This window comes from Mytilus trossulus, chromosome 6, assembly GCF_036588685.1.
Source record: "Mytilus trossulus isolate FHL-02 chromosome 6, PNRI_Mtr1.1.1.hap1, whole genome shotgun sequence".
NCBI classification, from domain to species: domain Eukaryota; kingdom Metazoa; phylum Mollusca; class Bivalvia; order Mytilida; family Mytilidae; genus Mytilus; species Mytilus trossulus.
The window spans coordinates 27,306,707-27,333,964 of NC_086378.1; the positions used below are offsets into that span (position 1 = coordinate 27,306,707).

General features: G+C 33.1%; 1 protein-coding gene across 3 annotated transcripts; it reads left to right on the forward strand.

Moving 5' to 3' along the window:
• Positions 1-7,265: 7,265 nt before the first annotated feature.
• Positions 7,266-27,258, forward strand: LOC134721018 (cytochrome P450 2D20-like). 3 transcript variants are annotated; one of them, XM_063583673.1, is made up of 7 exons: positions 7,266-7,419; positions 20,082-20,633; positions 22,461-22,667; positions 24,388-24,526; positions 25,296-25,561; positions 25,957-26,084; positions 26,622-27,258. In XM_063583673.1, the coding sequence occupies exons 2-7, from the start codon at positions 20,085-20,087 to the stop codon at positions 26,857-26,859; spliced, it is 1,527 nt and encodes a 508-aa protein (XP_063439743.1). In that variant the 5' UTR covers positions 7,266-7,419; positions 20,082-20,084; the 3' UTR covers positions 26,860-27,258. The 3 variants fall into 3 exon arrangements, with proteins under 3 accessions (XP_063439743.1, XP_063439742.1, XP_063439744.1); XM_063583672.1 differs by lacking the exon at positions 7,266-7,419 and adding an exon at positions 17,985-18,121; XM_063583674.1 differs by lacking the exon at positions 7,266-7,419 and adding an exon at positions 19,299-19,856.

Here is a 27,258-nt window from a genome sequence, read left to right on the forward strand (position 1 = left end):
GCTTAACGATCATGTTAATCAAGAAAGGGAAAAACGGAAAAACAGTATTTGCCCTTAGTTTTTTAATTGTTTCAAATCTTTCTGAATTGCAACTATTCAACTTTTGTAGCATGCATATCTTATTGTCTGTTAATTTGTAGTAGTTTCTATTAATGTCGAGATGTGTATTTATTAATAGAAAGTATTGTGTGAGGCTGTTAGATTATAACTAGGAGATTAGCAAAATTGTATATTTCTTATTAACCTTGACGATACGTTTCCTAAACTAATTGGATTCTGTATTTAATCATTTACCAAACTGCGTCGAGAACTACATCGTAGCTTGAAAACTCAAGGAGGGTTCAGCGTGACCTTGAAATCATGTTTCTGGTCGGTCTTTGAACTTTTGGGGGGGTTTTAGTTGCTAGTGGTTGTGCGTTGTTCTCTTGTTTTTTTTGTTTTGTTGTTTTGTAAAGTTACTCACTAATCCATTGAACATGCTTATCAATTATCAATTTCCAATGACTAATTAAGGGTCAACGAAAGGCATAGTTTGTAAATATGAGAAACAGGTTATTAGCATAGATATCATGCTAACAAAATAAATATACATGTGGTAAAGAAGCGATAAATGAAAAACATAACGAGGTAGCCTATTTTTATATCTATACTAAAATAAGGAGATGTGGTATGAATGTTAATAAGACAACTTTCCACCAGCTGCAAAATTACGAGACAAAAATAGAGGGTACTGTTCAGCTTTCAACAATGAGCAAAACCCATATACAATGTACCATAATAAGATATACAAGCTTAATATAATAAGCCCTGATATGACAAAAAATTAAATAATTCAGAATAGAAAACCAACAACCTGATTTGTTTTCAAAACAATAAACGAAATATGAAAAAGGCGGAAATCAATTAGCCACAACCTTTAAACTGATGCCTCCTGATTTCGGACAAAACGTGTTAAACGTGTATTTTGCCGCTAACACCACCCGTCCCCCCGAAACCACCTTAACCTTTGACAGTGATATTACCGAAAATAACATAAGGACAAATTATGAAAAAATATATATATTTCATTTACAACTCCGGATGAGGACAAGGACTTTACTAATTACAGAAAAGGGAAAGACAGTTAGTATGTTGTTGTCATAGGAGGAAGTTGCTATCCATTTTGATCTTGTCATTTTTATTTGTTCTGTATTCAACATCTATAAAAAGATTTCGGGATGGACTTCTCTTTTTTAAGATACATGATTAGGTTTCAACTGGTATAAATACTGGTATAAATAAATATATATATATAAACAGATATTATTATTTTATAAGAAATTGAGAAAATTAGAGTTACGAGTTACTTCGTATTAAAACATTGAACAACAACTTTATTAAATATTATCGAATTTCAAAATCTGTAATAGTAATTTCATATTCGATATAACGAATTTAAATTGTATTCTCTTATGGTTGCGGCCTGTTATCTATTTCTTGCATAAAGATATATATTGCGCATCACAGTGATCCGTTATATAGTTTACCATGCAACCAATTTAAGACAATTCCTAATTAAAAAACATTATGATTGAACCTCAAGGTTGACGACAAATTGCATTTTTCTTAAATATCTGTCAAACTACATATAAGACCAAAATTCCATCCGTAATAAAGCTTTGTATAGTCTTTCAAATACAAATTATTTTATTTTGTTTAAGAAATTCCTTTGGTGCAAACTTTGACAAAAATTGTAACCATTGCACTTTTGTATAGCTTCAAAAGCTAGACAACATTCTGATTATTATTTTTGTATATATATGTAAACACACTGATATAATTGGTCATGTTTTTTTTCTTTTCTTTTCGTGTATGAAAGTTCAGTTGGTCCCGGTGCATTACGTTTGCGCTCATTACTTGCATTGCGTCGTCGTCGTCGTCGTTCATTAACTCTTAAAAAAACATCTCTGAAGGAACAACTGCATGGACCAAAAACCAAACTTGACAACATTCATCACTAGGGTATCTACTTTAAAAATTGTGTCCGAGGACCCTGCCTGCCAACCATGATGCCGACATGGCTTAAAATAGAACATATGGGTAAAAAGCAATTTTTTTCTAACATTTATAATATAAAATAAGAGGATGTGGTATGATGCCAATGAGACAAATCTCAGCAAGAGACCAAATAACACAGACATTATTATAATGAATATGTAGACTGGCTGCTCTCTCACGTATAAGCAAAACACCATAACTGTAAAAATATAAGGGCATAAACTATAGGCACGGGGACGCATTTTACTGCATCCACACAACACGAGTGACAAATCCTGCAGTAAATATAAAAAAGAAGATGTGGCACGATTGTCCATGAAAACAGTAGTAAATTGAGAAAATCTAACAGGCAGAAATGTTCAGTATGCTGAGCTCTATATATATTGTCCCATTACGTCAAAGCTGTTACGCGACTTCTGCATGGCCAATAAACACTAAACATACTGGTTTACGTGGCTACAAGTGACATGTATTATTAGCTCAATTTATATTTCATGTTTTTTGTCAAATGTATTCCTATTTTTATTTTCTTGTGTATTGTCTATTACAATTGTGTGATAAAAAATCAATGTACTGATTATGCCTATAATGGATCCACTATTGGAAATAAAATTATCTTATCTTGTATGTTTAATTGTGAATAGCACACCACATCTTCTTTTTTATATAAATTACTTTTTTTTCATTTTTCATCATGTTTGCCTATTATCTTGAAAACATATGATAGCTACAGAGAACTTTAAATTGCAAATTGCCAAAGGTTTGATGACGTTTTAACCCTTTTTTGCGTTTTTTGCCTTATATCGTAAAATCTAAATTAATAGAAAAGAAAGAAACTTGAAGAACCAAAAATAATCAGCAAGACACGATCAGATCTACAATAATTTAAAGGAGGAAATTATCCGACGGCTCCTTATTGTAATTTTTGTCAAGCCTGCGACTTTTGTCGCAGAAAGCTCGACATAGGGATAGTGATCCGGCGGCGGCGGCGGCGGCGGCGTTAGCTTTAACTTCTTAAAAGCTTTATATTTTAGAGGGTGGAAGACTTGGATGCTTCATACTTTGTATATAGATGCCTCATGTTACGTCAGTCACATGTCCAATGTTCTTGACTTCATTTTCATGGTTCAGTGACTACTTGAAAAAAAAGTTAAGATTTTTTGTAATGTTAAATTCTCTCTTATTATAAGTAATAGGATAACTATATTTGGTATGTGCGTACCTTGCAAGGTCCCCATGCCCGCCAGACAGTTTTCACTTGACCTCGACCTCATTTCATGGATCAGTGAACAAGGTTAAGTTTTGGTGGTCAAGTCCATATCTCAGATACTATAAGCAATAGGTCTTGTATATTCAGTGTATGGATGTACATGTCCAACTGGCAGGTGTCATCTGACCTTGACCTCATTTTCATGGTTCAGTGGTTATACTTAAGTTTTTGTGTTTTGGTCTGTTTTTCTTATACTGCATGCAATAGGTCTACTATATTTGGTGTATGGAACGATTGTAAGGTGTACATGTCCAACTGGCAGGTGTCATCTGACCTTGACCTCATTTTTATGGTTCAGTGGTTATAGTTAGGTTTTTGTGTTTTGGTTTGTTTTTCTTATACTGTATGCAATAGGTCTACTATATTTGGTGTATGGAATGATTGTAAGGTGTACATGTCTAGCTGGCAGGTGTCACCTGACCTTGGCCTCATTTTCATGGTTCAGTGGTCAAGTTTTTGAGTTTTGGTGGGTTTTTTTAATACTATATGGTCAACTAATTATTTGGTGTATGGAAATATTGTATGATCTATATGTCAGTCGCGCAGGTTTTATTTGACCTTGACCTCATTTTCACGGTTCATTGGTCAATGTTTAGTTTTCTTGGTCAATGTTAAGTTTATCTGACAGTTGTAATAAAGCTTTATATTTAGGACTATCGACATAATATCAATGATTAGTAAAGAAGGCGAGACATTTCAGTGTGTGCACTCTTGTTTGTAATCCTTTGATGTTAATTTTTACCAATTTTTTTTTCGCTTTGCTTTTATATGATAGAAAAAAGAAGCTTTCAATTTCAAAAATGATCAGCAAGGCAAGATTTTCGAACAAATTTTAGTAAGTAGATTGTCACTCTTTTTTAGGGTGATTGCCCTCAAATGAGAGTATCCTTTATAAAATATGAACAAGAAAACATGTTGTTCAGTGGTTGTTGTGTGATGATGTGATTCACAAGCTATAGTGTTTCTCGTTTTTTATATAGATTAGATCGTTGGTTATCCAGTTTGAATGGTTTGACACTAGTCATTTTTGGTGTCCTTTATAGCTTGTTTTCGGTGTTAGCCAAGGCTCCGTGAACGTCATACTTTGCCTGACCTTAAATGGTTTAAATTTTACAAATTGTGATTGGCACTCATACCACATCTTCACATATCTATAGACCTAGGTAAGCAACACAGGCTTTCTCACTATAATACCTCTACAACATGAGACAAAATGACAAATTACAAGAAAGATGACCTTTCCACCCAATCCACCACCCCACCCCACATATTTTGAGGTAATTATAAAGAAAACAATGCGGTGATTGTGTTGTTATTCAACAAGCTATATGTACAGCACGTTTTGCAGTCTAAATTTTTCACGAATGCATGTCTGTACAAAACTTAGCTTTTATGTTGTATTATTTTGTATAACTCTACAGTATTTAGCTGTCTTGGTGTTTTGCAATCTAATGAGAATATAGATCTCTGATTTCGTTATACTACGTTATACAACATAAAATCAAAAGGGGATAAAAGTTTTAAAAAAAATAATGATGGTTTAGTTAAAATAAGGGGATACTTTCCTTGTATAGCATCTATAATTACAAATATACTTCTAGTCGAATTTTTTGGGTTTTTTGTTTGTTTTCAAGCTTAAAGGACAATATTAAAGACATCGTTTCCAAAATCAGTTCGATTTAGGGCTGTCAAATATAGAGGAATATCAGGCAAGCAAAAGATATGTATGGCCTTTTATAGCTGACTATGCGGTATTGAATTTTTATTTGTTTTCAAGAAAAAAAAATGCATTTTGATTATTATCCCACGAATAACGAAATTTTAATAAATGCGAGTCAGATATAAAAAAAAAATTAAAGGGCAGTCAAATACAAAAATATTGGTCAAACAAGATAACTGGGTGGTTCATGAATCGTTATGATTATATTGTATAAGATAATTAAGATAATTATAGATAAGTAAACAACGATTTGTATAGTAAGACCATAGAGATATAAAAAATATAATACTTCAATGGTAAGACTTACTATAGAAATCCTTGACTATACATATAGCATTACATTGTTCTGTTATGTAAAGTGTCACAAAATAAAATTGTGTAAAATGTATTCACAGTCAATTATTATATTAGTCCAGTGGTTGTGAATGCAGAGATTTTGGTAGGATACTGTGATTCACCTGTAATTTTAAAAGTGTTACTTGCTTTAGCAATAACTACGGTGTTTTGAATGTAGGCATAGGTTGAAAATATATGTTTCCAAAAGTGACATGAATAAAGAAGTCCATATCAAATTCAAGGAAAAAGACATCCTTCCCAAAATCAGTTCGATTTAGGGTAATCAACAGGAAAGGAATATCAGGTAAAAAAAAGGTATGTACGGCCTTTTTTAGCTAGCTGACTATGCGGCATTGGCTTTGTTCATTGTTGACAAATTGATGAATTTTAACGACCTTGACTGGCTAAACAGCTCTAGCATGGTCGGCTCGGTTCCCGAAGGCGTTTGGTGAGCTTCATTGTTGGAGACCTATTATAGTTGTTAATGTCCGTGTCGTTTGGTATCTTGTGGAGAGTTGTTTCATTGGAAATCGTCTTTCTCTTTTTTTATATGTAAAGTGGCTGATTTAAGGGTGGAGATGAGGGTCTAAAGACAAACAAAACATATTTAGTCTTAGATGCATGATTCTTTTTATCAGTTGTTAGTGACATTGAACTAGCTGTTAAAAACTGCGAGTACTCTTAGATCTGTACTTATTGTCTTTTTGTTTTGGTGATATACAAGTACCCTGCCACGTCCACTCTGTGTAGTATTTGTATTCATCTGATGAGTTAAGCCTTTTTTAACTGATTTTTATAGTTCGTTCTTATGTTGTAGTATTATACCACTGTCCCAAGTTAACGGGAGGGTTTGGATCCCGCTAACATGTTTAACCCTGCGACATTATGTATGTATGTGCCTGTCCCAAGTCAGGAGCCTGTAATTCAGTGGTTGTCGTTTGTTTATGTTGTAACATATTTGTTTTTCGTTCACTTTTTGTACATAAATTAGGCCGTTAGTTTTCTCGTTTGAATAGTTTTACATTGTCATTTCAAGGCCTTTTATAGCTGACTATGCGGTATGGGCTTTGTTCATTGTTGAAGGCCATACGGTGATCTATACTTGTAAGATTTTGTGCCATTTTGAGAGCTGTTTCATTGGCAATCATACCACATCTTCTTTTTTATTAGTCAGCCTAGTGTACGGACAAAGAAGACAGGACAAACAAGATAGGCCTAGTGTATTCATTCATCCGTCCACCACAAATCGCTACCGCGCTAAAACTTTTAAACTTCTTGGGGTTCTGTTAAGCAACTTAGCATACTTATATACATCTACTTGAAGCGCGTGGCGCACGTACTAAAAAGAACCAACCCCCTCCAGTGAACGTCGTGGTCAAAAATTAAGTTCTACTAAGTCATGCACAATGGTGCATGTTAACAAAACATTTCTGCTCTCAAACTTCAAATCCCCTTGGATTTTAGTAATGAAACTTGGCAAGATTATAACTTATAGATTTTTCAAGTATACAAGGAAGAAATCCATACACTGAAGGTCAAGGATAAAAACTTAGTTCAACTCAGCCATCCCTGTGCATATTTAAAAAAGTTGTTTCATCTTTCTAAACTTTAAAACCTCTTGTATTTGGGGGTAATTAGTGAAGAATCAGAAAATGATGGGAGTAAATATGTTTGAATAGAACAAAACATTACAATTTATACTTGTTTACTGGAGATTCCACCGAAGTGGTGGCTCCCATCACCATCCTGTATTCTCTTTCTTGTCGTTGCCACATTTGAATTAGAATATGACGTTAACTTTAAATAATTTAAAACAGTCGACAATATTATACAAATAACATATCTGACATATTTTACAACATTGAGGACCTTCTTCCTGTGTTACATAATATCAATTGTGTATAAGTGTTTCAGCTACCGTGGATAATGCTGGTTATATGATACGAATGGGTATATTGCAGTTTACAGATCAATTCAACTATTAGTAAAACGCATTGTTTCAAACGACTTTAATAAATTGATATCGCAGAGCACGGAAATTCAGGCAACAAAAAAGGTATGCATTCTTTTAAGCCATATTATAAGCATATATATAATACTATACTAATAGAGCGAAATGCTTCATGGCTTTAATGAAACAAAACGAAAATATTAAAAAACAACATACACTTTTTTTCGATTCGTCCGGAGTCATTTTTTTCTTAGGTTTGTTGTAATATTACATCGCGTATAGAAAGCAGGGAATCCATTTCAACGAAAATGTATACGTGGGAAAGGGGATGGTAAATTATACCACTGAGACAGTAGACAGTTATCTAACAAAAGTATCTATGCAGAGGAAGATTTAGCCCACCCCCTTTTTTTTAGCTGGAAACATTTGGTTTAATATATAGGACATAACTGAAGCATGACTGGAGCGGGCCCATCTTATGAAAATTTCTGGATGTGCCACTGGTATGTTGTCTAAATAAACATCGAGAGATCAACATACGATTTCAGTAATCTACAGTGTTTAAATCATCCCATAAGAAGACATTCTTTATTTGGTCAGTCTTCATGTACTGCTATTGAATTATTGTCTTCCCGTTTTATTATTTGCCGACAGCTTTTCCATATGCAGTATAACTTATCACCATGACACTATCGTTCGAAATTTGGCAATCGCACATAGCAAAACCAAGGGAACACCTTTAGTTAATGAATTTGAAAACATTGGAAACATAATTAAAAAATGCATTTCGCTCTATCATCTCACTTATTTTTCACATGTTCCATGATTCTGTGTTGATTGTTTATCAATAAGTAACGATCGGTAGATTACGACATCAAAAAGTTAGCTTGTAGGGGGTTACACTAATGTCCTGACAATGTCCTGACAGAAATGAAAATGCTTAATACTTTTTTATTATTGGAAGGATTTACTTGAAATTTGGAATCAAGCAAGATGAGAACTTATATTTAATGAAAAAATTTAAAAATAAAATAAAAAAAAATTTAAGAGTTAGAAAACTTGACCTGACCAACTTGACTTTGAATCTACTAATGTCCTGACCGATATGAAACGACCAAACAATGTTTTATTATTGACAGGATAGACTTCAAATTCGATACCAAGGAAGATTAATACATTTAATACAAATATATAAGAAAAAATAAGAAAAAAAATATTTTCAAGAGTTAGAAAACTTGACCTGACCAACTACGTACGTCCTGACCGATAAAAAATGATAATATTTTTTTTGTTCTTTGAAGGTTCGACTTCAAATTTAATGTCAAGGAAGATTCTAACATTGAATACAGAGACATAAGAAGAAATATTAAAAAAACTAATTTTAAGTGTTAGAAAACTTGACCTGACCATGCAACTACGTCTTTCCAATGACTAATGTCCTGACCAATGTAGAAAATGCCTAAAACTTTTTTATTTCATAATGTATGGATTTCAAATTTAATGTCAAGGTAGATTACAGTACTAAATATATTGATGCAAAAAAAATTAAAAAAAGATAATTAAAAGAGCTAAAAAAGTTGACCTGACCAACGTTGACTCTGCTCTGACTAATGTCCTGACCGATGCAGAAAACTTTTAATTATTAAAAAAAAATGACTCAAGTTCCTTACCAAGGAAGAATTTATGAGAGAGAAAAAAACGCTGAAAAAAAATGTTTTTTTAATTTTTTTGGAATGTTAGAAAACTTGACCTGACCAACTTGATATTTGTCATGATGAATGTCCTGACTGTTATAAAAATGCAAATAACATTTTTGTTATTTATTGGGATATTACCAAGTTAGGTGTCTCTCTCTAAAGACAATCTAATTAAGATATTGATCTCTGATTACGTTATACTGCATATGAGATCTAACAACTATCAATAGAGGTTTCGCTTTTGTGACCTTTTTTTTACCCATATGCAGTATAACGTAATCAGAGATCAATATTTTAATTAGATTGTCTCTAAAGACAAAATATACTTAATTCTTTAAATCATATTGATATATTTTTTTTTATTTAATAGATATAGGAAGATGTGGTGTGAGTGCCAATGAGACAACTCTCCATCCAAATAACAATTTAAAAAGTAAACCATTATAGGTTAAAGTACGGCCTTCAACACGGAGCCTTGGCTCACACCGAACAACAAACTATAAAGGACCCCAAACTTAATTTATTTAAACATAGTAAAGAAAGAACTGGGATGCACTTTTTATTATTCGTAATATATGTGTATAAGAAAGGCAAAAGACGGTGACTTAAAAAAATTATATTTCTGTGTGGTTCTAACATAATTCTACTTTGAATGCTTGTAAAAACAATATTTTGACATCAAAAGAAGCCCTTTTCCTGTCCTTATTTATCATGTTTATGTTATTTGACATGTTCAATCCCTCATTAACGAAACAACAAAAAGTGAGTGAAATAAATAAGAAAAATATAGTTAAGAAAACACTCCAATTTGTGTTAATTTTAATTAATGTATGTGTGAATAAATTTTAATTATTCATGTCACTGTCTTTGGACTTAATTGCATTCTGTACATCTTTATAATCCTTTCATATTAAATGTAGAAAAGGTGCATTTACTTAGTATCTACAGCATCTCTAATCACATATCACTTTTCTCAGTGATATAAAACTTAATTATATCCCTTTCAATAACAAAAAAAGTCATTGAACGGTTAGACATTCATCATGATATAAAGATCAAGTTGGTCAGCTCAAGTTTTCTAATATTTAAAAAATTAACAAAAAATTATTTTTTCCTAAACTTTTATTATGAATATTATAATTTCCCTTGGTGAGGAACTTTCCATTCTTTATATGATAAAAAAGTTATTAACATTTTCTACATTGATCAGGACATTAGTCAGTCCAGAGTCGACGTTGGTCAGGTCAAGTTTTCTAACACTTAAAATTAGTTATTTTAATATTTTTTCTTGTACTCTGTATTAAATGTTAGAATCTTCCTTGACATTAAATTTGAAGTCGAACCTTTAAAGAACCAAAAAAGTAATTAGCATTTTCCATCGGTCATTAGTCACGGGAGTACGTAGTTGGTCAGGTCAAGTTTTCTAACTCTTGAAAATATTTTTTTTCTTATTTTTTCTTATATTTTTGTATTAAATTTATTAATCTACCTGGGTATCGAATTTGAAGTCTATCCTGTCAATAATAAAACATTTTTTGGCCGTTTTATATCGGTCAGGACATTAGTAGTTTCAAAGTCAAGTTGGTCAGGTCAAGTTTTCTAACTCTTAAATTTTTTAAATTTTTTTTTTTAAATTTTATTCATTAAATATAAGATCTAATCTTGCTTGATTCCAAATTTCAAGTAAATCCTTCCAATAATAAAAAAGTATTAAGCATTTTCATTTCTGTCAGGACATTGTCAGGTCATTGTCAGGACATTGTCAGGACATTAGTGTAACCCGCTTGCAGGTCAAGTTGTCGAGCAACTATTACAGAATGAATAATTTGGTCAATTACTTTGTTTGTATCAGTAAGATGACTTAGCTAAATGTATACAGTGGAGATCACTTCCAACCTCTCATCAAATCTGTCAGAATCTGTCAGGACAACTGTTCTAGGACAGTGAGTAGAACTGTCATCCTGCAACCTTTTAGACAGTTCTAGTTAGAACCGTTCTTACCTAAAACTGATATGGTCAGTTCTACCTAGAACTGATTAAGACAGTTCTACCTAGAACTGATCCTGACAGTTCTACCTCACAGTTCTACCCTAGAACAGTTTAAGACAGATCTTCGTAGAACTGACCAAATCTTTGGTCAGTTCTACGACTAGAACAGTTCTACGGCTAGAACAGTTCTACGATAAGAACTGATTTGACCAGTTCTACGGCTAGAATTGATTAAGTCAGTTCCATCCATAGATTTTTTTGTGTAAAATACAAATAAGTCAAAAGAATATAATATCTATTAAAAAAAATTCTAATCACAGCACTGTTTTAACATTTCTCGTACGGAAAATGTCAGTGACGTCATTTAGAGCTGTTCTACAATTCTGACAGGTTTGGTCAGTTCTACGGCTAGAACACTTTTAGAACGGAGGACGTGTTTTTCAACAGACTGTCGGCATTCCAATGGGAACCAATTGTGCCCCTCTTCTTGCCGACTTGTTTTGTTATTATTATAAGGCTGACTTCATACAGGAACTTCTTAGGAAGAAAGATAAGAAGTTAGCATCGAACTAGAGATAAAGGATACAACAGATACAGTTAAGTCGGCCTCATATCTTGACTTACATCTAGAAATTGACAATGAGGGTCGGTTGAAAACAAAACTTTACGACAAAAGAGATGATTTTAGCTTTCCAATTGTGAACTTTCCATTTCTAAGTAGCAACATTCCAGCAGCACCTGCATACGGGGTATATATCTCCAAATTGATACGATATTCCCGTGCTTGAATTTCCTATCATGATTTTCTTGATAGAGGGTTGCTGCTCACAAGGAAGCTATTAATTCAAGAGTTCCAAATGGTGAAGTTGAAATCATCCCTTCGTAAATTTTACGGACGCCATCACGAGTTGGTTGACCGTTATGGAATAACCGTTTCACAAATGATATCGGAAATGTTCCTTACGTCGTAACTGCAATCCCCTTCCCTTTCATGAATGTGACCTACCGAATTATACTATTTACGGTATTTGTAATAACATAAGCAACACGACGGGTGCCACACGTGGAGCAGGATCTGCTTACCCTTCCGGCGCACTACTGAGATCACCCCTAGTTTTAGGTGGGTTTCGTGTTGCTTATTCTTTAGTTTTCTATGTTGTGTCATGTGTTCTATTGTTTGTCTTCTTTCATTTTTAGCCAGGCGTTGTCAGTTTATTTTCGATTTATGAGTTTGACTGTTCCTCTGTTGTCTTTCGTCCCTCTTTTAGACAGTTCTGCTGACAGTTCTACGGTTAAAACCAATTTATTCAGTTCTGCTGACAGTTCTACGGTTAGAACTGATTTGGTCAGTTCTGTTAACAGTTCTACGGTTAGAACTGATTTAGTCAGTTCTGCTGACAGTTCTACGACAAGAACTGATTTGGACAGTTCTACCTAGAACAGTTTCTGATAGTTCTACGGTGACATCCCATTAGTCCGACAACCATTATTCCGACAGCCCATTACTCCGACAGCCCACTATTCCGACAGCCCATTACTCCGACAGCCCACTATTCCGACAACCCATTACTCCGACAGCCCATTATTCCGACAATGTATTTTTCTTATGTGTATGGGTAAACTTTGATTTTCTTTAAAAAAAAAAGACCAACTCCGTTCTCTGTAATATTTGTGGTTGTCCGTTTTGATCCCAATTATTCTTTCCATGCGGGATATAAGTCTCAGTACATTTGAGTTGATACACATTGCAACTGTTCAGTCCTTACCCTGGTCCCTCTTTCGTTTTACGAGTCTGTGTATTTTATTATTCTTTACATTTCATCGTTTGTATGTCCATTCTCAGTCTGTGCTGTTCTAGTTCGCTGTGTTTTTTGTGTGTGTCTTGATCTACCTTCTTTCACTAGATCGTCGGTTACCCCCTTTCGCGTATCAGGGGAGTGAGGTTTCATCACTATTAACTACATAAAGAAATGTATCGGAGTTGGATAACACTACCCGTCCTCTTTGGTCGCAACACTTTCTACCCCTTGTATCACTCATCTAAGTTTTATTTAAATTAATTTTGTCGCAGAAATAAGTGACTATTGTAGCGTCAGTCAAATCGAGAAAAACAAAGAGACAAATACATACCCAGATCCTTAAAATAAGATGACAACTAGGACGAAAAATGTGCTCAGAAAAGATAACCAATTCCAATTATGAATACGGTATCATGTTCGGGAATGTGAATCCACGAAATACGGAGACAGTACACAGCACTTCCAATAGCGACCAAACGGACATAGTCTGAGAGATGACACTCACTTGTTTGTAGTGATACCAATTTAATATCCCGAGCTTATTTCAAAATTATATAGTTTAGAACAGTTATATGACAGATTATTCTGATAGTTCTAATGAGAGGTTAGAAGTTATTGTCGCTGCATGATTTCATTGATATAATAATTTCCTCAACATTTCAATCACCAGAAACTCTTTTCAAATTACTCTTTAAGGCATCACGAAATTTGTCATGTTTATCCCACTTTTCTTTTATTCAAAATTTTATCAAATACATTGTAAATCTAAAACTAAACCCTACCAGCTCCCTTGATATTTCTTGAATTGTAAATCTCTCAACCGATAATTTATTCGGGTATTGATTTGACATTGACAGGTAAACACTACTCAGTTTCTAATTGACCGGATTAACTTGTTTGTTTATGTTCCGGACCATATGAGTATTTGGACCATACGCGTATGTATGGAACGCCATAGCTGTCTTATGTGTCTTTTTTATTGCTTTTCTATTATAAGATGGTGCTTTTCTATTATAAGATGATGGTTTTCTATTATAAGATGGTGCTTTTCTATTATAAGATGATGGGTTTCTATTATAAGATGGTGCTTTTCTATTATAAGATGGTGCTTTTCTATTATAAGATAATGGTTTTCTATTATAAGATGGTGCTTTTCTATTATAAGATGATGGTTTTCTATTATAAGATGGTGCTTTTCTATTATAAGATGGTGCTTTTCTATTATAAGATGGTGCTTTTCTATTATAAGATGATGGTTTTCTATTATAAGATGGTGCTTTTCTATTTTAAGATGGTGCTTTTCTATTATAAGGTGCTTTTCTATTATAAGGTGCTTTTCTATTATAAGGTGCTTTTCTATTATAAGGTGCTTTTTTATTATAAGGTGGTTTTCTATTATAAGGTGCTTTTCTATTATAAGGTGCTTTTCTATTATAAGGTGCTTTTTTATTATAAGGTGCTTTTCTATTATAAGGTGCTTTTTTATTAACCCCCAGGGGTATAAATGTGCATTTCATTAATAAATAAATAAATAAAATAAATTAATAAAAACTTTGAGCTCAAAATATTGACTTGAGTAAGTTCACCAGCACACTAGAAGACCTGATATATAAAATATTTATTACATGTATTTAATTAGATTACTATCTAATTTTGACACCTGTCGTAATCACTAATCAAGCAAATAATCATGTCATTTAAGTTTTCACACCTGAGACATCAAATACATTTAATTGAATTAACTTATATAATCAGTTGGCAATCAGAATCCAAACAAAGATTACAGTGAATTGAACTTTTTATTAAAGAATGCCAAAACTGGCTCTCTCTTTTTTTTTTTAAAGATAAAACTAGATAGCTGACATGGATTAAATTAAAGTGAGACCACCAATCTGCCGGTATCAAATCATTTGAAAAAACAACAACAATGTATTCCAATATGATCTTTAACATCGAAGAAGTAAACTTGCATTCAGTCGTGTTCAGACACTTTACAATAGAAAATAAAGGACGGGCATCGAACACAAAGTTACTTTTGTATAAAACTGCACTGTCACTAACTAGTCTGTCACTATATTTAAATTTAAAATTGAGGCAAAATATATTCACCATTCGGTGAGGGGTCTGGCGGTCGCTCAAGACCCCCAGAAGCCTTGAAAAAAAATACGCAAAATCGTGCATCCCGAGAGCTTCTCGGACTCTTAGGAGGCACATTATTTGAGTGTCCTTTCCCTTGGAACCTCAGTCTCCAAAAACAACAAAACACCAGCCAGGTTAAAGACATCAGCCAAGTTGAAAACACCAGCCAAGTTAAAAAATACCTCAGTCAAAACAGAAAGGTTGTATAAACACCGAAATCTACTAAGATTGAGGTATGCTGATAATGGCAGTCAAGATCATCAGATACTTCTTACTGACAGTCAACCTTCTGTGAAGAAAGAAAATCCTGTTAATATATTTAAAACCAAAGACCTAAAATACAATTATAGATGTGCGAATCTCTTCATGTATCATATATGTCTCTGTTAAACACATCGGCGAATGTGAATTCAGTCCGGTCAACTTTTTTAGCAGAAACATATTTGTTTTTACTATAAATTTATATTTTCGTATAATTTGTTTTTAAATCTCACAGATTCCTGAATTACTTGGACAATTATTGTCAAAGATATTAACACTTGTTGTCGACAAGTTGAATATATGTACAGCGTATAACGACGAGTGTGAATACAGTCCGGTCAACTTTATTTGCTCAAAAATATTTTTTTTTCACTTATTTTGTTTGATTTTCATAAAATATATTTTAATATCTTTAAGGTCTACAAATATTAAACCAATCTACCGAATAACAAACAAGTTATGACTATTTATATCTCGTCCGGTAAACCGTCTTGTCACTATCCGGACGATCGTCTTGTCATTAGTGGTTCCCCACACTCCCGGTTAATCACGGGAACCACCATCACATAATAAAAAAGCACCTTATAATAGAAAATCACCTTATAATAGAAAAGCACCTTATAATAAAAAAGCACCTTATAATAGAAAAGCACCTTATAATAGAAAAGCACCTTATAATAAAAAAGCACCTTATAATAGAAAAGCACCTTATAATAGAAAACCACCTTATAATAGAAAAGCACCTTATAATAGAAAAGCACCTTATAATAGAAAACCACCATCTTATAATAGAAAAGCACCATCTTATAATAGAAAATCATCATCTTATAATAGAAAAGCACCATCTTATAATAGAAACCCACCATCTTATAATAGAAAAGCACCATCTTATAATAGAAAACCATCATCTTATAATAGAAAAGCACCATCTTATAATAGAAAACCATCATCTTATAATAGAAAAGCACCATCTTATAATAGAAAAGCACCATCTTATAATAGAAAAGCAATAAAAAAGACACATAAGACAGCTATGGCGTTCCATACGTATGGTCATGACCATATGCGTATACTCATATGGTCCGACCATACGCGTATGGTCCGACCGTACGCGTATGGTCGGACCATATGAGTATTATACTCGTTTGGTTATTAACGGGCCGGACCATACGAGTATTTGGACCATATAGGTATTTTTTCAAATATACAATAGAAATAAAACAATCAACTTTATCTTGAAAACAAATGTGTTTACAAAAAAAATGTATTAGTGTTACATTTCAAAAGCTACATAAACATTAAATATTGATGCCACAGTCAGTTGATCTTAGTTTTCTTCGCTAATTGTATTAGTGTATATTTTTGTATATTTCGAATGACCTTCACACGGTACCATACATGTAGCTTTTCTGCGATTGCTTGTTTTGGCTGCGTGCAGTGATATCGATTGGGACAGTTTCAGATGTGTCTACGGTGTTTTTAAGAAACTCTAGATCTCCAATATCGTAAAATAAAAATTACAGATCAAATTAAATAAAAGCAGTGGCTATTTCATAGCTCTTAAATGCTATTTTACCGGTCTTATAATAAAGATTTAAATAGAAATATAGAAATAAAGAAATAAAGAATAGAAAAAAATAATGAAACATACACTTTTAATATTTTACTTATCAAAAATGTCTTAAAAAATGTCACGATCTTTAAATAAATATCATGATCCTTGTCGGTGATGTAACGGCCTACTTTAAACAATAAAATTCCCTTTAAAATATGTTCATTTGATTTTGACATCTTCTTAAAATTGTACTAACCAATAGTAAGTACTAATATTAACTGTGTGAAACTGAGGTTTTTTTTAATAAGTTGTTTTAATATATAATACCATGACATTTTCGTGACGTTACAACCAGAAGGGTCACACCAAATGAAGAGTTTAAAAGTATACGTGTTGATTACCCCGACCATACGCGTATGGTCCGAACATACGCGTATGGTCGGACCATATGAGTATATACCCATATGGTCATGACCATACGCGTATGGTCCAGATACTCATATGGTCTGGAACATTTATATAACAGTATTATGTATGGACAATGATTACAAATGAGAAGGCCGGTTTTATGAGGTGATATTTTATTGATTTTTATTACACAAATACACAAATAACGGCCGGTATCCGGTTTAAAGGGGTGGCCGGTTTTATAAGGTTACCTGACCGTTTATTTACATACACGCCGGCCGGGACTTGTTGAATTGGCCGGTATGAAGGGAGAACCGGTATTAAGAGGGACCGGTTTAGAGAAGTTTCACTGTACATCTAAAACTAAACCCTACCAGCTCCCTTGATATTTCTTGAATTATAAATCGTCATGCATATATAGCGCTTTTCTAGGATCTTCCTTGTTTTTCTTCTCTGTTGTATGGAACTAAATTATTACAGGATCTTTACGGTTGTATGATGTTTTAAAGGACCATATAGCTTTATTTGCTCTGCAGTATTACGTTTTGTACACGAGATTCCTATTTCGATGTTATATGGAGCTATCCCGGTCAAGCAAGGGTCATTCTAGAGATTACGCTTCTAGGTACATTGTAAAATGACGATATTTGGTTTGAGACGTGAATTTTTTTTTCGGGGAACGACATCAGTAAGAAAATCATTTATTGGACCTTCCTGATGTCTGGCGATTTAGGAGTTCCCCATTTTATTCATTCATAATTAAGATTACAATCAATTTATAATGCATGTAGTACGTACTGTCTGGTAAATGACCAAACATCTTCCTTTTCCTGTGATGTATATAGATTTCCGGTACGTTTTCCTTTCTCATACAACCAATTATAAAAAAAGATTACTACAGTATCAAACGCATTAAGCGATTCTACAGACAGTGTAACATACTTCAGCGTCTAAGAAAGGTAAGATGGTTCTTTATATTTAATAATTATAGCCTAGAAATTCATCATGTATTTACAGTTGCGTAAAGTTTTCAATCTACAAATGTATAATTATAAAGATTTGAGAAAAAAAATGCATGTACGAACTTCCTCATATTTGCGCAGAGAAAATTGTCTTTAAAAAATAAAAATTTAAGTAAATTGAGCAATTTTACGACATGCAACATTGTCATCATTAACAGGTTTGTTACAACATGAGAAACACGACGGGTGCCACATGTGGAGTTGAATCTGCTAGCCCTTCCGGAGCACCTGATATCATCCCCACTGTTTGGTTGGATTAATATTGCTTAGTCTTCAGTTTTCTATGTTGTGTCTTGTGTACTATTATTTGTATTTTTGTCTTTTAGCCTTGGAGTTGTCAGTTTATTTTCTATCTATGAATTTGAATGTCCCTCTGGTATCTTTCGCCCTTTTTTAACGATATGTATTGAAACGATGAACTGCACAAATTTACTATCTCCATGCTCCTGTAAAACATTTGCCGTGTTACAAAATTAAGAGTACAGGTATTATTTGATTCGAGTATACAAATAGTATATATTAGAACAACGATGAAAGTCAAAAATATATTTTCAATCACACAATTACATTGCTATCATAGTTTGTATACTAGAACTGCTTTATATTGTTGTTTTTATCATAAGATTTTACTATCCACTCTTTAAACTATTTCAATAAAAAAATATTGTCTTTTGTTGATCATTGTTGAAGACTATGTGTTGCCCTCTAATTATCTGTGTGTTATGTTTGTCATTGGGGTGCTGACTTATTGACACCCACCCCAACATAGTCTTTTTATTCATGTCAATGTCATCTTCTTTTGTTATCTTAAAATCCAAAGAATCTAAAATATATATTGTGTGGCCTTAATTCAAATATGTCTGGCATGTGTTAATACGTAAACTATGTATCTTTAATTAAAATCTTTAAACATGTTAAAGTTGAGCGACTTCAACTTTTGTTTCTTTTCATATATCTGATACGTAGTTAGAAGCACTGAGTATATGTATAAACCAATTTACGGGTTACAATGTAAGTATGTACATGTGACCTTATTTCCGTTGAAAGTAGTCCCAAGTTTTTGTGGTATGATTAATATATATTATGGCATGTGTCGAGGTGAAGTGGATGCTTCAATTTATTGTCCACTATAAATGTATCATTAGAATTCGTCATTAGTGTTCATAAAAGGGCTATCATCTACCACACATCAAATATTGCTACTGTCGTAATTTAATAGTACTACAGACACTGACTGGTAAATCATAGTCGGACTGTAAAAAACTTAAAATTAGGAGAAAACTGTATTGTATTTTAAGCTCCGATTGCATCAATTGGGGATTTGATGGTCGCAAATTAAGTTTACTGACGACGCGTTAGTTCTTCATGAACTAAAGAGGAACGAATAAACTTCATACAGCTAAGAAATAAAAAAAACCGAACTGAATGGATACTTGAAACCTACATTTCAATTCTGTGAAACGATGAGGAAGGAATTAAATATGAGGATATACACGAGTACTTTACTGTGTATGAAACATCCAGCCTCTTGAGACTTTAACTTCCGGACTGTTTCAAGTGATAAACAGAAACACAATTTGAAATAAGGAAGAAATTATTAAAGATTAGGATATCAAATATCTTGTATGTAAAAAGTTGTTAAAGATACAACTCTAAAGAAGGTATAAGACAAGTAAGTGATGTTTCTTTAGCTTTTACTTTAATTTAATAACAGATATAAATGTTGCTTGGTCTTTAGTTTTTAGGTTTGTGTCTTACTGTTATTTGTCTGTTTGTCTTGTTCTTTTTTGGCCATGGCGTTGTCAGTTAATTTTTTTATCTATCAGTTTGAATGTCCCTCCGGTATCTTTCGCCCCTCTTTTACATGATTTCTTATATTTTAACATTGTCTTTATAGAAAATGTTGTTTGAAATCCTGCTTGGAGTTGTGACAATCATCATCTTTATATTATACGGTTACATCACGAAAGAAAATTTGAAAAATCTGCCACCTGGACCGAAAGGGGTATTTTGGTTCGGATTAAAGATAGATATTCCGAACATGCATTTAGACTTTACTAAATGGTGGAAAGCTTTCGGAGATGTATTTGAAGTGAAAATATTTGGCAGAAGAATATTAGTATTGAATAGTCCAGAAACTATCCGAAAAGCCTTCGATTCTGAGGAGTACAAAACCCAACTGAACCATAGACCGCCAAATTTCATTGGCTACAAGATCTGTAACCAATATAAGTGCGTTCTGCTACGTAAATATGACGCTACATTCTTAGCTATGAAGAAAGAAATGATCCAATCTATGGATTCCCATGGGTTTCAGTCGGAGCATTTCCGGTCACTTGCGGCAGACATGATGAATGATGTTGTGAAAGATTTCACCGACTTGAACGGGCGACCTATTGACCCCATTAATGTTCTTCGCCCGTCATTCTGTAAAATGATAGGAACCTTGGTAGGTATACAAAAAAAAATATGTTATATGATTATTTACTAGTCTTTGTCGTAAAGAACTTGTAAACGAAGTTTAGATAATTAACCACCTGCAGGGATATACTCATTAATCTACATTTAAACTTTTTGAAGTGGCATTCCTTTGTAAGCTGATTAATAAGTTTGTATGAATAACCTTGTACAGGTACCATATGACAAGTCCAGGGGCGGATACAGTAATTTTAAAGGGGGTTCTCATGATAAAAGGGGAGGGTGTCCAACTATATGTCCACACTCAAACTCATTGATAAAAAATGGGTTTTAACTCCAAGAGTCAACCCACCTCGGGATACGCCACGGAAATCTGCATTGCTCAATACATGTTATGGATCGACATTTAAACTCAGTATTGCTTGTATATTGTTTGAGAATAAAATGTTTTAAAATACCGACCTTTAAGGTAAATTCAAAGGGGGGGGGAACATAAAAACTTGACAAAACGAAACGTGTGTCAACCAAAGCAGTAGGTTCCGTAATACCCATTTTTTGCCTCAAAATATAGCAGTTTTACAAACTTTTTAAAATGTGAACTTTTAGTTATTTATTAGAAAGAAGACTGCTTCTGCTGTATAAATATGGGCTTTTTTTGGCAATGCAATGCACATATATCGAGAACTAGCATCATGAAGTCATGCTAAATTACTGAAATCTTCACAATTTTAGCATTTGTGTTAAAATTTAGACGGTTTTCGTCGTAAATGAAAATGGCCGCATTTGTGTTCATTTATAATATTCAAATTTAAGTTACTTTCAATTTTGACAAAAACCATCCGGAAAGTGACATTTTTTGGCATATTTGATCAATTTTTCAAATTTAAGCTAGAATCGGAGCGTTTTTAATGAGTAAATCAGTTCATGTCTTGCACATAAACTATAATTGAACCAACTGAAATAGACACTTAAGTGTTTAAAAAATGTCGATAATCTTTCTTCAGATGAACTTGAAATTTGAGGTCAATGTCGGCCCTTTCCGGACCTACTGCTGTAAGGACAACTGTAATATTTCTGAATTAATACAGGGATTTCCGAAGAAAATAATGTGCTAAACCTGTTGATATCTTTCTGAACCTCCCACTTGTACAACAGCTTTAATGCAACAACATTAATGTAAATTTATAATTTTACGACATGCAACATTGTCATTCTTAACGATATTAAACGATAACCTGCACACATATACCAATTTTCAGAATCATTTTTTTTTTTTATCTTTCTCGCAGATTCAACATACTAAAAAACATGAGAAAAAAAATATGAATTTGAAATATTTGGTGTACATATCAACAGATAAATGAAAAAGCAACATGATAACAAATGATATCAAGATGTCAACACACAAACTTCATCAACAGACATGTGACTAACGAAATATGTTACATACAAAGCTCTAAATCGCCCTTTTATAGAAAGAGATTTGCATAAGTCTAACGAAGACTATCAACGATCTGCAATCAACAATAAATTCCCCAAACACCAAAACCGTAACAATATATGACAATATACAACCACTGACTAGGTATTACAATAGGTCATACAACGGCTTTAACAAGTTCAAAATCATTGCTGAAGATTCAACCAAAATGTTCATTGGAACATTCACCAATAAATACCATTTGACGAAAATCAGAAAAGCTTTTAACATGTAATGTATATCACAGTCGGTGTCCATTTCGTTTAAGTGTTTGAGATTTTGACTTTGCCATTTGATTAGGGACTGTCCGTTTTGAACTTTCCTGATTTCAGTTCAGTATTTTTGGGACTTTATTTTTTATTCTTTTTTTTTATATAGTTTGCAGGTTGCTGTTCACACAGACTGCAACAACATGTTGCTGACTTTGACAATCATGGAGACCAAATGATCAAACCACAGATCCATGGAGTGTACAAAAAGTTTCCATGGATACGATGGATTCCCTTCCAGTTTTACCAACGTCTTTATAAGCTTGTGCAAAAAATTAAAAAAGATTTACAAAAAGAACTGTTATTTGATTTAAGGGTAAGCAAATAGGTTTAATATTTATTTTAATAGTCATATGCTTGTGAATGCCAAAATCAATAAAGTAGTCTGGGATATTTGTTCAAGGGAAGACAACTCGAAAGTTTTAGAGGTCTAAACATCCATTCACGTAGGCTTCATTAAAAAATCTTTCTAGGTTACTGGTACATATATACTATTTTCAAAGTACTCCTGAACAGTTATAAATACGTAAACCTAGTAAGGATTAATAATGGAAGTTGTAATTTGCATCCTTTCAATAAGAAAGCGAAAAAGTCGTCCATGAAGGATTATTTATCATTATTAAATTTATTTTATCAGTTTATCGAAAAAGGGTCCAATAAACACAAGATAACTTAGTGTGTACACAAGACATGGTAAACTATAGAAACGCACAAGAAAACGGTGGATGTACATGTGAATAGATATATACGAGATAACGATGGATGTAAACACGATAAAGATAAATGTACTACACAAAATAACGATAAATGAACACGAAAATAACGATAAATGAACACGAAATAACGATAAATGAACACGTAATAACGATGGATGAACGAAATAACGATGAATGAACCTAAAATAACGATAAATGAACACGAAATAACGATGAATGAACATAAAATAACGATAAATGAACACGAAATAACGATGAATGAACACGAAAATCAGATATTTAAGCAATGGATGTAAACACGATAAATATAGATGAACATGTGATTACGATGGATGAACACGAGATAATGATAGATATAAAAGGGATAAAGATAGATAAAACACGAGATAACGATGAATGTTCACAATATAACGATTGGATGCAAAAGCGTTCAAAATAGATGCACTCGAGATATGAGAAATGACGATGAATGTTAATGATATAACGATAGGTAAACTCGAAATAACGACGGATGTTCATGAGAATGATAACAATATGTAAACACGAAATAACGACCGATGTTCATGAGATAACGATAGGTAAACACAAAATAACGACGGATGTTCATGAGATAACGATAGACGTATACGAGATAATGGAATGAATGTACACAAGATAACAATGAATGTACATTTGTAAACGAGATGACAATAAGTGTACATACCAGATATTAATGAATGTGCATGATATAAAGACGGATGTAAACGCGTTAAAAATAGATAAGAGATAACCGTTGACTCGAAATGGCGGTGAATATTCACGAGATAACGATGGGTGAACACGAAATAGCGATGAATATTCATGAGATAACGATAGGTGTATAAGAGATAATGGATATACACAATATATCGATGAATGTGAACGAAATGTCGATTGACGAACACTAGATAAAAATAGATTTACATGTGATAGCATAAGATCTACATGGGATAAAGATATATATTCATAAGATAACGGTATATGTAATAATAAGCGAGATAACAATCACCGGATATTCACGAGATAACAGTAGATGTAAACGAGATAGCGATGAATGCACACGAGATAACGGTGGATGTTCACGATATAAAAATCGAAAATATTACGAAAAAAAAAATACCTTCCTTTTTTATTTTAATATGCATGCTCATTTGTTCGACGGCTTTTTATTTTCAAAACTCTAAAAGTAAATGGCTGTCCCCTTTTTACATGTATGAATATAGTCAAAAGTTGTCATAGCATTGTCCTAAATAGAAACTCATTGACCTAACATAATATAATAATATTTTTTCTGTCTTGCAGAACACTTATAACACCAAAGATATCAAATGTATGGTCCATCAGCTATTTAGATCACAGGATCTTCAGACCTTAGAAAAAGGAAAGCCTTGGCTTACTGATGATCATATTCATGGAATCGCCATGGATTTAATAAACACATGTAAGTTGAACAGTGAACAATTTAGAAAAACGAGTATTTTTTTTAAATTTATACAATTGAATAATAGTCATATTTAGAATGGAATGTGTCAAAGAGACAACAACTCGACCAAACGACAGTATATATTACGGGTTACAAATAAGCTCATCATATATACCAGGATTAAATTTTGTATATATACGCCAGACGCGCGTTTCGTCTACAAAAGACTCATCAGTGACGCTCGAATCCAAAAATGTTAAAAGGGCCAAATGAAATACGAAATTGACGAGCATTGAGGACCAAAATTCATGTGTCGAGTAAGTTGTATTCTGTCTCCATTGTCTTCAACATCGATGTGTAGGGCTTAATTGCACCCTATATATGTATTCAGAATTCTAATTGGATTAATAACTAGGTATTTTGTAAGTTTGTCGTATGGATATTGAAGTTCATATTCAAGTTACCATCGGCGGGTATACGCTTTTGGATAAACCAGTGTTCTCTCTCTCTGTTGTGGTATCATCAAAAACGTATATACCCTTTCATTTACTCGACGTGTACTAAGATGTCTAAGTGAACGTGTTTCATAACTGGATGTATTCGATGATGTTGTCGTTTGCAGTAGTATACACACAGTGTATAGCCGGCTCCTATCTTCATAGTTTACTCAACATATATCATTATTTTGTTTGCATTAATTGGTTTTAAATAACTTTGAGTGAAATCTTTATCAGCCAATTGTTCAGTATTGCAAGGTATGGTTTTACAATTTTGAAATTTATTACAGCTATTTTAACCACAAAGGCTGTCATGTCGGGATTCATATTTCTAATGCTCCATTTTCCCGAAATGCAGCAGAAAATTCAAGACGAGATTGACGATGTGATTGGACAAGATCGTCAACCGGAAGTGGATGACAGAAAGAACACGCCATATATTCAAGCCTGTATATATGAATGCCTTCGGTATCAGTCTCATCTGCCCCTTACGGCGCCCCACTTTAACAGAAAGAAAGTTGATATATTTAAGTTCACAGTTCCACCTAAAACCATTGTAAGTTTATTATAGATGACATTGATCTTATTATCATGGAATATATATGTTTTCAAAACATTTAGCCTAGTAAGGTAAAGCTATACGTTAATAACAGTGTAAAGTCTTGAGAAACAGCAAGTTCATAAAAATACAAACTTATAATCATTATTTATTTATCATAACAAAATAAATATTATATATCCTAGGCTTTCAGATAATCGGATTTGAGCGTTCCTGAGGGAGGAAAATCATATAAAAGAGCTTCGGAAGCATGCAATGATAGAGTGCTGTTTTTACTTTTTTTTATAAATGATAGATATTGTCTCATTCAGGGCCAGGTTCATTATACACTTTATCATCGAAAACATATTACTCATGACTATTCAATTTTGTTTAATTTATTGTAAATTTAGATATTTGGAAATCTGTTTGCCTGTCATCACGACGAGAAATTATGGGACGACCCATGGACATTCAAACCAGAGCGATATCTGACAGACGATGGCCAACTCATTGACAAAAATCATCCAAATATGAGAAAGTAAGTGACGTTAAAGTGTAATTTATAGGATAATAATTTGTATGTTTTTCTTCTTTTTCTCGAAATGGGGACATTGGTAGCCTAATAGTAGGGATACTACTGTATTACTGACTTTTAATGCTATAAGGTTGTTCGAGTTCGATTTTTTTTTTACTGAATGTCGGTGCCAGGTCCTCTGCCAATCCATTTTTCAAAAGATTTGAATGGGTTTTTACTAATTAATTTATAAAGCTTGCTGTTCGGTGTGAGCCACGGCTCCGATTTGGATACCGTACTTTAACCTATAATGGTTTACTTATATCAATTGTGACTTGGATGTTGTCTCATTGGCACTCATACCACATCTTCTTATATTTATAAACAAGTTTACTCTGGCTTCATCCACCAATAAATAAAGACTGGCTGTCATGTTAAACAAATATTGCTGAAAGGATAGCATTATAGACACCACAAATTTATCATCAATCAATCATATTGACGTATACTCTAGATGTCAACCACACAAAGTCGTACACTATATATTTTTTTTAATTTTAGCTTAATTGCTTTTGGAGTCGGAGAGAGAATGTGCGTTGGATATGAAATGGCGCTAGATAGAATGTTCCTGTATACCACATACATATTGCAAAAATTCTCCTTCGTTGTTCCGAATGGATCGCATCTAAAGTCACATGACCCACGCAAAATGGTTTCCGCTTCACCAGTTCTGCTGCCACCGCCCTATATGTGTCGGGTTGTGAAGAGGAAGGATATAGGAAAAGAAGAAGTTGAATAAAGGTCAATTGGATTCACAAACATAGCTTTTGTGCTCATAGTGCAATAAAGTTTTCCCACCGTTTTAGGAAATGGATGTAGTACGACAGTTGCAACAAAACAATTATTTGAACAATGAAAAAAACGTATTTTTTCCGTATTAATAATCGTCTGCATTGTAGAATGCTCGTTTTGCTTACACAAAATGTTACGCAAGTGATTGCAAGTACAATTCTAAAAATATAAATGTCTAACCGAGATAGACTTTAAATTAACATCTGCATGTCAGTCATTGTTTAAATCATACATCTGCTATGAAAAGTGCATGAGTTTTAGTGTAAATATACAGACGAAATTGTTTCTAAATTGTTATGTAGATATTTTTAATTTATGTTGTCATGGAAATAAAATGTAAATTGTG